Source organism: Pseudomyrmex gracilis, unplaced genomic scaffold (genome assembly GCF_002006095.1).
Source record: "Pseudomyrmex gracilis isolate BER0280 unplaced genomic scaffold, ASM200609v1 scaffold_14, whole genome shotgun sequence".
Classification (NCBI taxonomy): Eukaryota; Metazoa; Arthropoda; class Insecta; order Hymenoptera; family Formicidae; genus Pseudomyrmex; species Pseudomyrmex gracilis.
In genome coordinates, this window is record NW_018020598.1 from 601,077 (window position 1) to 612,836 (window position 11,760).

At 38.3% G+C, this 11,760-nt stretch overlaps 1 protein-coding gene across 2 annotated transcripts; it reads right to left on the reverse strand.

Annotated features, from left to right (window-relative positions):
• Nucleotides 1-3,989: 3,989 nt before the first annotated feature.
• On the reverse strand, nt 3,990-6,102 carry LOC109863879 (transcription factor SOX-14-like). Of its 2 annotated transcripts, none has more exons than XM_020444533.1 (2): nt 5,906-6,102; nt 3,990-5,561 (listed from the first exon to the last, which is right to left on the reverse strand). In XM_020444533.1, exon 2 carries the CDS (start codon nt 5,536-5,538, stop codon nt 4,609-4,611), a length of 930 nt encoding a protein of 309 aa, XP_020300122.1. In that variant the 5' UTR covers nt 5,539-5,561; nt 5,906-6,102; the 3' UTR covers nt 3,990-4,608. The 2 variants fall into 2 exon arrangements, with proteins under 2 accessions (XP_020300122.1, XP_020300121.1); XM_020444532.1 differs by having other exon boundaries at nt 5,822-6,102.
• Between the last annotated feature and the right edge of the window lie 5,658 nt (nt 6,103-11,760).

Sequence of the window (11,760 nt, forward strand, 5' to 3'; positions counted from 1 at the left end):
CGATTCAATTCTCTCTCTTTCCCCCCCCCCCCCATTTCTTCTTTCTTTTGGTCAAGTATATCGAGATACAGAAAGCGGCAGAAAGTTATATTCCGCGTCCTCGTTGTCAAGTCGGGAACATGATCTGGCGCATTCATATACGATCCACCGAGTACAACAGAATGCAAGTGGCATATGATTTTGATAGCTTGAAGAAGAAGACTTTTTCATTGAATAAACTTTAATGGTGTCTTAAAAAAAAGAGACTTTTTCGATTGTGCAAAGAAACTTTGGACTTCTTTTGAGTTTAAGATAGGTGCCAAAACAAAGTTCGAGTTGCGCGTACGTTATTCATACGACAAAAAAAATAATTCACATTGTGAAAATTTATTGAATTTTTATCTACACGAAATTGGAAATTGTGACTTGAGAGAGACGATCTAACCCCAGATGAATAAATTTCCGACATAATCGCAAGAGCGGAAACTACTCCCGGAGACATTTGGACGAGGACGACTCGATGCCCGGGGACTTCGTCGGAAATGGGAAAGGCTTGTTTTTCAAAGTGGCACCGCGCCGAAAGCACGGAAGAAAAGCGTCTCTTCGATGACTATTGTCCATTTCCGACGATTTAATTCTGTCGGTAAAGAACAGTCGATTCCCTACGGGTCTTATCGCCCTGATGAATGTAGAACCTAAGTGGATTTCTTAATTATTTAGCGCAACTTTCAAAGAGACTTTCCGCGGAGTTTTGACAGGTTCCAAAAGAAGCCGAAAAGTTTACTTCGGTGTGGCAACTACCGCAATTCTGTGTCATAAAGTTTACTTCGCGCAAACCTGATAATACTCAGAGATAAGAATCCAATCTAATAGTGTTTTAACGGAAACTTAATGTTAATATTGTTGAAAAAAAGTCTAAAATTTAATTAAATAATTAATTAATTTTTACATCTTGTCAAATACTATTATCAAAATTTATATAAAAAGTTCGTGATAATTTAATTATGCAAATATGTAACTTGCTTTTGGCTCTATGTTTTTTTCTTTTTTAATATTTGTTACTATAATTGCTTTGCCTCTAGATTATTCGGTTTTATAAGAATTGAATCTAACATGTATAATCCACCTGTTTATCATGTTCGAATATATTTGTCTTTGATCATATGGTGCCATTTCTCCGTGCTGAAAGCGCTTCGAATGAGGCTATATAGTGGAATTTCCTCACACGTAATACCTGAACCGTCGGTGATTAGTTAATTAAATTAGTTTCAGCGATTGAGACGACGGGGGTGGCAAGAACCCTTTGAAACACGCTGGTGTTTCGAAAGCTACCGTCACCGCGTCGTTTGAAGGGAAAACCGGAAGCCTTTGTTATAACCTGGAGACTGAAAAACGAAAGGATTCGGCGCACACCAAGCGATTGCGTTGCACCTTCCACTTTTCGTGCAAATACAATATCGTGACTATTCACTCGAAAAACATGGAGCTCTAAAGTATATAATTTACAAAAAGACGTGGTAATTAACACACAACGTAATTAAATATTTGTGCAGTAAGCAAAATCGTTTAAAAAAATATATATTTTTTTACACGCAACAACGTAGAAAGAAGTGGTAAAAACTTTTCACCTTATATAATATGTGTACATATTTAAAATGTATATACTTTTTTTAAATCTCATTAATTAAAATGTTATTTCATATAGCAGAAGAAATTTTATTAATTATAGATACACAGATATAGAGACGTAAGTCTAATACTTGATTTGTGAAATTCTTTTGTTGCAGCAAACTCATTAACCAAATCGAAGATTTACAAGATCTGAAAAAGACAGAAAAAAGTAACAAAAAAAAAAAAAAAAAAACTGAAATAATCGAAAATGTATGTTTTGTTCATTTTCAGTACTTCTTTTTACATTCTGTCTTCATATGTTCTTTCACTTTATATACGAGCGATGACTTCGTCGATGACAAATCTTTTCCGTGTCGAAGCATCGAAAATGACCGCCCGTTGCTTTTACACAAAGTGACTTTTACAAAAGTGAGCAGTAGTCCCTTTCCCACACAAAAACAAGTACGTAGTCCAATTTCTATCGCTGTCCCACGAAAGATGTTGTGGAAAAGGTATTTTATATTTATTCTTTTTGTAGAAGAGAAAACTTAAACGCACAGACTTTTTTTTGAATAGTAAAGATTTTATTTGACTCTTTCTGCTCTCTGTACAAATATTGATCATTTTTTGGATTTGATAAGAATTACATTTTTTTATTTATATGTATACATATAGACAGTATGGAAACATCATACGTACGCGTTACGTGTTTCTTTGTACAAGTTTCTTATAAGTATATTAAAAAGAATTTGTATTACTGTCTTCACATTGTTTATTATTGTGTTACGTATATGTATTTCGAAATCTAATCAGCCGTATATATATGCACTTTATAAATTACGTAATTATACATGTGTTTGTATGTATATATATACGAAGAAAATAAATGAAAATAAAAAAATTAAGTATGACAGATTTAATATTTTAATATTTATATGTATCTTATGTAATAAATGCAAATAACTTGTTTATAAATTCATGTAAAAAAAGAATAATGCAACTCTCTTAAAAAAATCTATATAACTTTGCATTTATTTACCTGCAATTTATGTATTAATTCTTATCTACATGCGCATGATTTTATATATCTAAAAACATATGTATATTATATAAATACAATATCTTTATATTATTTTTCTTTAAGTGACAGTATTTTTATGTGCTGATCCAAAGACTATTGTATAAGTAAATAAATTAATTACATTAACTTTTCTTTTCTATTATTTGTTATATTTTTATATATAAAGATATATGTTATATTTTATATAAAGATATATGTACATACGTATAAATATAATACATAAATATAGATATATATACATATATATATATATATGTATAAAACATATATTTTATACATAAAAATGTGACATTTTACATATATATGAAAAATAATTCAAATAATGAAATCATACGTATGAAATTATATGTATTCCTTTCTACATCCATATATATATATATGTATATATATAATAGATATGTAAACAATACATATATATACATATGAACATAGAAATATACAAATACACATTATACAAATGTTTTTACTGTGCGCTTCAACAAAAAAACATTTTGTAGCGTGCAGCATCTGTAAGTAACGGATAATTTTTCATGCCGAATAGACATCGTTCAATTAAAAGATTTTTTTTTTCTGTCAATAAATATTTTTGTCTGCAGCGTGAAAGAGTTAAATACATATAATTAAAAATATGTTTGTATATGTTTTAATATTGTTTTAAATAAGATATACATAATATATTCTTATAAAATTAATGGTCAAATTTTTCGATATTTATCTATAAGGAAAGGGATGTAAATATAATCCAGTGTTGAGTAAAAGTTGAGAGAATAATAAAAAGCTTGTATAATAATACAAAATAAAATTTTATTTATTGTTTTGTTTGTTCTATATTACTCTTATTTTCTATGTTATTTTATTATTCTATTTTCTCAAACTCTCATTACGATATGTGTAAGAAAAATGTGCGTATACATGTTTTTGGATGTAATTGCTAAATTGCATTACTGATTATTTATCTGATATTATTTACACATTTTAAAGTAGGTTTTGTTTGTAAAAATCAAATGTAGTTCATATTTACATTCCTTTCCCAATTATCGTTGAAAATTGTTTTTCGGGGAGAGTCAGAAAGAAATATTTAATATTATAGTGCACATAACTGTTGTATCATGACATATAACTATATATACATGTTTGTTCATGACCACTGTGACCAATTATGTAAAGTATAACAGAGAGAAACAAATGTAAATGTATGACAATATATGTACATCTATAAATATACGTATATATGGCAATATATATATGTAAATATTTGTACTTGTAATTTATAGATTTGATAGAGAATTATTCTTATTTACACAAAGTATTTATTACAATTTAAATTAGTTTTTAAAGCTTTGACTGTGTATATATAATTTATAGATAAATTTATATTCACTTAATTTTCTTGTTCAGATGTATTTGTCTCTCGCTGTAACATTATAATCTTTACACCAAGGTATGCGTAAGTTTAGGTTATTTTAAAAGTGCATCCGCAATTAGGAAACATTATTTGGAAACAAAATGAAGAATCTGGGAGGGTTAGAATGTGGCTATTCATTCGCGAGTACCGCGCTACAATAAAACCCATTGGACGAGACAAAACGAATCCGGACCTAAACGACTCCATTGTTCTGCTGCATTAATATGCTAATTCAATTATCCGCGTCGTTGACAGCGAGACGGCCTTGCCAACAGCCATTCTCGCAAAAGACCACCAAGGACGATCAACAAGCCAGCGAAGCGATTGGTCACAAAAATCATTTTATCAATTTTATTTCCTTTTATTACTTTCATTTCTTTTTTCCTTCTTTTCTCTCTCTCTCCCTCTCTTTTTCCCGAAAAACTTTTCTAAATTATATACACTATATGTACATTTCGAGCGTTCCATTAAATTTTTTCTACCGCTAAAACTCTCAGACTCTTCAAATAATTTTAAACAATTCTGTTGTTTATCATCTCAACGAAGGATCAGGTCTGTGAAACTGATCGCAATCTAACATGGATGTCACAGGTGGCAAGAACGACGGCGAAGAACCGGTGTCAGAAATATTGTTGTTTCCGGATGCAGATCCGGATGTCGCGGGAAACATCAATTGGGAATGGGATCCGGTGGTTCCTATCGGATGATGACTAGTCGAGAAGAGCGGACTCAGATGCGGCGTCGTCGATGGATTACTTACCGCCGGTGGGGTCGGAAGGTAGAAATTTGAATAGAATCCATTGACGACCGCGCTGGCCGCGTTGTTGTTATTGTCATTGGACGCCGTGGTGCAAGGTGGTACTATTCCGGCGGTAGAGTTCGCGGCGACCAATTTGTTGAAATGGACGGCTTCTAAACCGCTCGCGAAAGAATACGGTAAACGCGGATAAGCGTTCAAATGGTGTGGATGATGATGATGATGAGAGACGCCGGTCGAGGCGAAATAAGGCGGCAACGAGAAGCCGGGAAAGGGTCCCGAATTTACGCGCCTCGACGGATCTTTCAGTCCCTTGGGTTTTCTTCGGGGCCGATACTTGTAGTTCGGATACTGCTCCATGTGTTGATTCCGTAATCGTTTGGACTCGTCGATGAATGGCTTTTTGTCGTCGTCCGTAAGTTCCTTCCACCTTTTGCCCAGTATCTTCGAGATCTCGGAATTGTGCATCTTCGGATTGTTTGTGGAGAGTTTTTTTCGCTCCATACGAGACCACACCATAAAAGCGTTCATTGGTCGTTTCACATGTTCCTCTTGCGACGCGGGTGATTGAGCGGCTGTCATATCCTGCGGCTGAGAACGCATCGGAGACAAGTGAGACGCGTTGAGATGAGCCGCGTCGATATTTCGGAGAAAAGGATAGCCTGAATTCGACGGATAGAGCGGATTCTGGTGATGACGTTCCATCGCGATCTTTCTCAGCTGAGCACCTTGACAAATACAATTTCGTTCGTTTAAACACGATTTAATAATAACGTTAACAAACATCAAACCACAGTGATATCACAAAGAAATATCAGACCAATATATATTTTTTATAAATTACGTGTGAAAGCGCATAGCAATTTAACGAAACAAATTTCTTTTAAACTACATTGATAAATATAATAAACAAGAAATTAAAATAGTTACAAAAATATAAAAGTTCAGATGTTTATGTACGTGATAAGAGATTGAACCAATATCATACCAGTTTGTTGAAACCGCTGTGGTTTGCGTGTTTGTCACGTCACGTACAATACACGTTATAAACACATGTTCCGTATGAACTAACTTCAACAATTTCAGACAGCAAGATACTCCTGTGCGTGCTTGTCTTTCCATCACGTTGATTTCTTCTCGTTACATTAGTTTATCGTTGATTGGTTGCCAGTAAAAGCCGGCAGAGCGCGTCCGACACAAATCTACCTAACACGATTGCACTCCAACCGGTTGCCCGGGTTGAACTGACAGCCAAGCTTGCTTAGATCGCTTGTGACTCACCGTCCTTGTTGTCTTCTCTTCCCTCTTTCTCGCCACGTACGTGCATGCAAACGGGACCTCCCTTCAGTCGATTCTCGCCGTCTGTATGGGCGTAACTTTCGTCGTTCATGTCGAAGGCTTGACCGAGCCGACCCTCCCACCGGACCGACCCCTTGTGCTTCATTGGTTGTCGCGTCTCTGCTTTCGCGTAACTCCGCTGTACTTCGTTCTACTTCGTCGATCTTCGCGACCCTACTTCGGCGGCCTCCGCCGAGCGCAGAGTGGGCAGTTTCGGAAAGGAGACGAGGGAAGGGGGCAATACTGCGGACTGCAATTATTATTATCGATTACCTCGATACGATGAAGTACAAATAGCGTATAGACCGATCCGTTATTGACTGGCTCCGTTTTCCGCGCACTGTCGTCGTCGCGTGCGCCACCGCGGGGCGATATCGAGCGATAATTCCGATTACACTCGCATACTTATTCGCGGGAACGAAGAGAGAAGAGAGCGTTTCTTTTCTTCTTTCTTTTTCTCACGGTGTCTTCTTCAACTTTGTGGATTCAACTTCGATATTTGTTTTCGAATCTCGAGACACACTGTACACTATTCTTCTCATCCTCCACTGTTTCTTTTTATTCTGAAAACTCTTGATTCACTTGTTTTCGGATTCTTTCAGACTTCAGATTTCAGTTCGATTGACCATTTAACGCACTTTCAATTCCACTGATGAGTGACAATTGTGAAAAAAAAAAAAAAGAAAACGTTTCAATGTTCTTGAGAGACTTTTTTTTTATCGTTTTTAAATAACTTGCAAAATCTTATCACATGACTTATCTGCAATTCGTAAACTTTTCTTGTAATGCGTATATATGCCATTGTGTGATATGTAATTTAATGTTTAAAAATTATTATTATATATAATTATAAAAATATTTTAAAAGCTAGAAAATTTTTGCAAATTTCTCTTGTTAATTACTCGTTAGATAAAATCAGTGAAAAGAAATGGCACGAAAAAACAAAAGAATTTGTAAAAAAAACTTATCAATAAGAGTGCCGCAAATCAAGTGTATTAGGAGAACATAAGCGGTAAGAGAAGAAGAAATAAAGATTCTCAAGCGTGACAAAACAATATCGAGAATTACTGAAATCGATTATGAGACTCACTCGAGTCTTTATAGCAATATATTTTAACGCGCTACGTCTCATATTATGAAACAAAATAATCGATCAAATGTTTATTCGATACTGATTAATTCTTTTGCGCCGTCTTTTCGTCGTTTCACAAATAAATCAATCAGAAGTTTGCTCGAAAGCAAATTTTGGCTTTATTTATTTACACATGTATCTAAAGAGAAAGAGTGAGAGAGAAAGAGAGGTAAGAGAGAATGAGAGAATGAGAAAGAAGGTGGGAGGGAAGGAGGAAAAGAGCGGCTGCTTCCGTGAAACAATGCTGGGCGAAATCTGACGGTTACCCTCCTATGGGAAATCTGTGGATACAATGCAAAAAATCCTCTCCGACGACAGGGCACTTGGATTAGAATGAAAAGAGGCTAAAGGAGCGAGAGAGAAAAGGAGAACATTGTCCCCTTTCCCAATCTCAAATCACCCCTCCGTCATCCTGGGCCATCCTCTTTCGCCTTCCTGGTTCCCGGAGGACATTCAGAGATGCGAACGAATAAACGCCATTCGCCTTTCAGCGTGCGGTATTAGTTGTTTTGTGATCTCGTCTGTTATATGATTGTTTTTCAACATCCTTTCTCCGTTGCGATCAAAAAACGCCTTCCTTCTTTCTTTCACGTTCAAAAATCACATCTTCGCTTTCGTGGTTATCCCCCTATTGAACATATCGACAAGGGAGTTCTACTTAAAAGAGTTTGCAGATTAATATGCAACGAGAACTTTACTGCATATAGATAATTGGAAAAGGTAATGCTCAATACAAAAAAAAAAAAAAATACAAATCGTTTTATTTTTAATAAACTAATTGCTTCGATAATAAATTGTGATGTTATCACGAAATATTTCTTGGTAGCATCTGTCGCTTCATCATCGATCTCGGTGCGATTGGACAAAAAAATCGAGAAAGGCAAAGCCCGTCAGCTAATAATTTATTATCTTGCCGGGTGCACCACCCCGAAAAATAAAACCCACCCTCGTCGCAGCAACGACAAAGGTAGCGGAAGGAAAAACGAGGAACACGTCTCTTCCGTCGTGGAAAAAATCCAGCGACGTGGTCGCCATTCCGTCGGCCTCTCTCCGCGAGAATACCTCATGGACGCGTACACACATATACACACACGCTTGTGCACACATATTCTTTCTCGCATGCAGTCGGGTGCAAATTGGTATTGAAAAATCTCGAAGTCAATTAAAACTCCGGGCACAAAGGATTCGGCGAGACAAAATACCAATTATCTCATGTCCTCGCTGTCGTCCTCTCTCTCGCCCTCTCCTTTCCCTGCCCGCTCGACGCGGAGGAGGAGAGGATGGAAGAGGGGCAGCTTTCCCTTGCAAGAACTCGATTTCATTAGGCATTGAAGTGAGTAAAACGAGAATGGGCACCTATATATAACGCGCTCGCGCGCATCTCGCTTATCTACCTAATAAAGGTCTCTCCCTCCTCCCATTTTGCCCCCGTCCGGCTTCTTCTACCCCTGTAGCACACCCCCCGCGATATAAAGCTTGCCCGTAAGGTGTCTGAGAGACAATCCCTTGGGATGACAATGCTTGTCCCACGTATGAATGCTTCCTAGGTAATTTAAGTATAGCCCGCCCGATATTGTCTCCTCTTCCCCTTTCCGTCAATATGCATATACCCACCCTCTTCCTTCTGACTCACGAATTCTCGTTTATGCTCATCCAATTCGTTATCCTTGCCGTTAATGATCGCTTTTGGAATTTATATCCCGGATTCAAACCTAAAAGATTCAGCGGTATACAGAATCTGAATATACCCCCCCCTCCCCCCGCAGTAATTAATACATTTATAAATCCTATTACGCATTCAAATGAAGCAAAATTAAGAAAATCCTTAAAAGGTTTAAATAAAGCTACGATCTATGTGCATATAGTTACTTATGTGCAAGCTTGTTATCTGTTTAAAGACTTTTTATTAAAAAATATATTAACACATTTAACATTTTACATAAATTATTGTTCTCTCTCTCTCTCTCTCTCTCTTATTTGCTTTTTCTCGATAGAGACGCAGCTTATAAGAGAGGAGAGTGGAGTCATCGGGTTCAAGAGATTCCGTGCGAGATCACAGAAGCATAACAAGGCGGGAAAGGGGAAAGGGGGTGGAGAGAAATCCGGACCCATCGCGGTGCCACGTTGCCACTCCGAAGAACACGCTCGAACGCGTTGCGTAATTAGCGACTGCCTCCCCGGTTTTCGTAGGTAGGTGAGTTGTATCCAGCAACGGTAGAGGGATCAGTCACGAAGGGATGGGAGGGCGGGCGGAAAGAGTCGACTACTAAGTGCAACCCTAGAGCCCGTTCATGCGACTCGCGCTGAAATCTGTCGCATGTGTAGGCACACGTGCACGATCTACGGGGTGTTTATTCCGTGAAGGAGAAACGTTACATGAAACTGATAAAAACTTTTAAAAAGTGCGGTTTCGAAATGGGATACAATACCTCATATTTCCGAAAACTATCTTTGTGACTTGGTAATTAGATGCTTTCTTTTCTTTCAGAAGCGCAAGTTTTAACCGAAACAAAAACGAATTTTTCGCATTTGTCATTATGTCGCATTTAGCAAAAATCAATGACTCTGTTTAAATAAAATATATAAATATATAAATACAGATGGAAAACAATATGTAAATATATAAATAATCACTCTAATGATCTTAAGAAAGGTTCCAATTTACGCGTTGAGTCGAGAGGAACAGAGATTAGTTGCTGATCTGATTTCTCTCTCCAAGAAGAAAATAGGGCCTAGTCGAATTATGCGGCTCGTGGCGTCGACACTAATCCTTTTGAAAACACCCTATATAAGTGGCATGGGAGTAAAGGGGTGGAGGGAAAGTGCGAACGCGTCGCCGAGACGCAATTAATGTGGAAACCCAGGCGCGGACGTGGGAGGGAGGTTCGAGAAGGGCATCGCTATGCCGTTAGACGTAATGACTAATTGAGATGGGAAAGAGAAGGGCAAGCAACGCGACGCGGGTGTTGGGAAGAGGGTTAATACGAGCCTTGCGTGGTCATGGTAAAACGTGCGTTTTCTCTCTTTCCGCGTTGAGATCTCCGTAACCCTCCTTCCACCATCTAGGACTTGGGACAAAGGATCACTCGCTTGCAGGCGCACCAATGGAATTATGGATTCCTCTTCTGTCGAGACCTTCGGATTCTGCATGATTTTCCATGTAATCGATCGGTAGGGATTGCGAAGTGCGCCAAGCGTGAACTTACCCTTTACAATGTTTACGCATGTGTGTTCCGACATCGCATTCTTCGTATATCGATAAAAACACGAGATGTGCATTTTTTTTTTTTTTTCAAGTAATATTTTAAAATAGAAAATTTATTAGTTTTAATATATTAAATATTTTTAATATATTAAATTATTGTGCCCCGGTAAAAAGAACAAATGAACTTTTGCGAGACATCAAACTTTTTTGTTACAACTTGACGCGTTTCGCATTGTGCTCCCATTTTAATTCAACAATAACTAAACGTGTCACTTTGGCGCAATATATATGCCAACGAGCAAGTCATCAGGATTCACGGTTTTCACACATCGATCGCGTTCCGCCGCTCAGTGTTAACGGAGATAAGAACGGGGTTGTCGCAAGACGAATCCGCCCCCGAGATCTGCCAACCCTCGACGAGTTGTCGTCGTTTCCCAGTGAGTGTCTCTATTCCGTTCGCGCTCGCGCGCGCGCGCGCTCACCGGCTCGTCAGAACATTAAGATAATTACTTTCCAGCGGCGGGATGCGGCGCCATTGTCGCGTTACCGCGTCGAGAATGGCATTACGCTATTGTGACGAAGAAAGCGCGCGCGGGCTCGCGTCGCACCGCGCGCTGCGCCGCGCGAGATGGTGCGAGCGCGCCATTCTGTATATAACTCGCAGCGATATAGCGGGGGTGGAAGAAGAGCGTTACGCTTCTCGCCGAGAGAGAGGTGCCTGCTCTCCGCTCCCATTTGAGATGCCTTCCGACACACGAGAGCGCGAGCGTCGGAGAACGAGAGAGGGTGGCGACAGTGCCCGGGGGTTGTCGGCGCTGCTCTCTCTCTCTTGTCGGCGACGCCATTAATGTAATTATTTCTATCGACTGTTTCTAAAGCGCGCGGTGGAAGCGGGGAGAGACTCCCGATCGACGTGCACCGGGACGATAAAAGGCGCCGTATATCCCTCGGGATAATCGAATCGCACCATCGCGATTCGCGATTTTTAGCGACACCCCCGACGACACCTCCTGTATGAAGATGAGAATGCAGGCGGAAGGATTCGTCAATTGTAAAATCATAGACGTCCTCTTCACAATATGTCAAATTAGAGATTGAGAAAGAAATATATTTTTTATGATATATGTGATAAAAACTTTTAAGCGACTCTAATGATATTTTTAGACCTGTCCAATCTGATTTATAAATTATTACTTGAATACCAGAAGATTCGTCATTTTCATAAACGCAGCTATTGCGTGCATCGCTAACT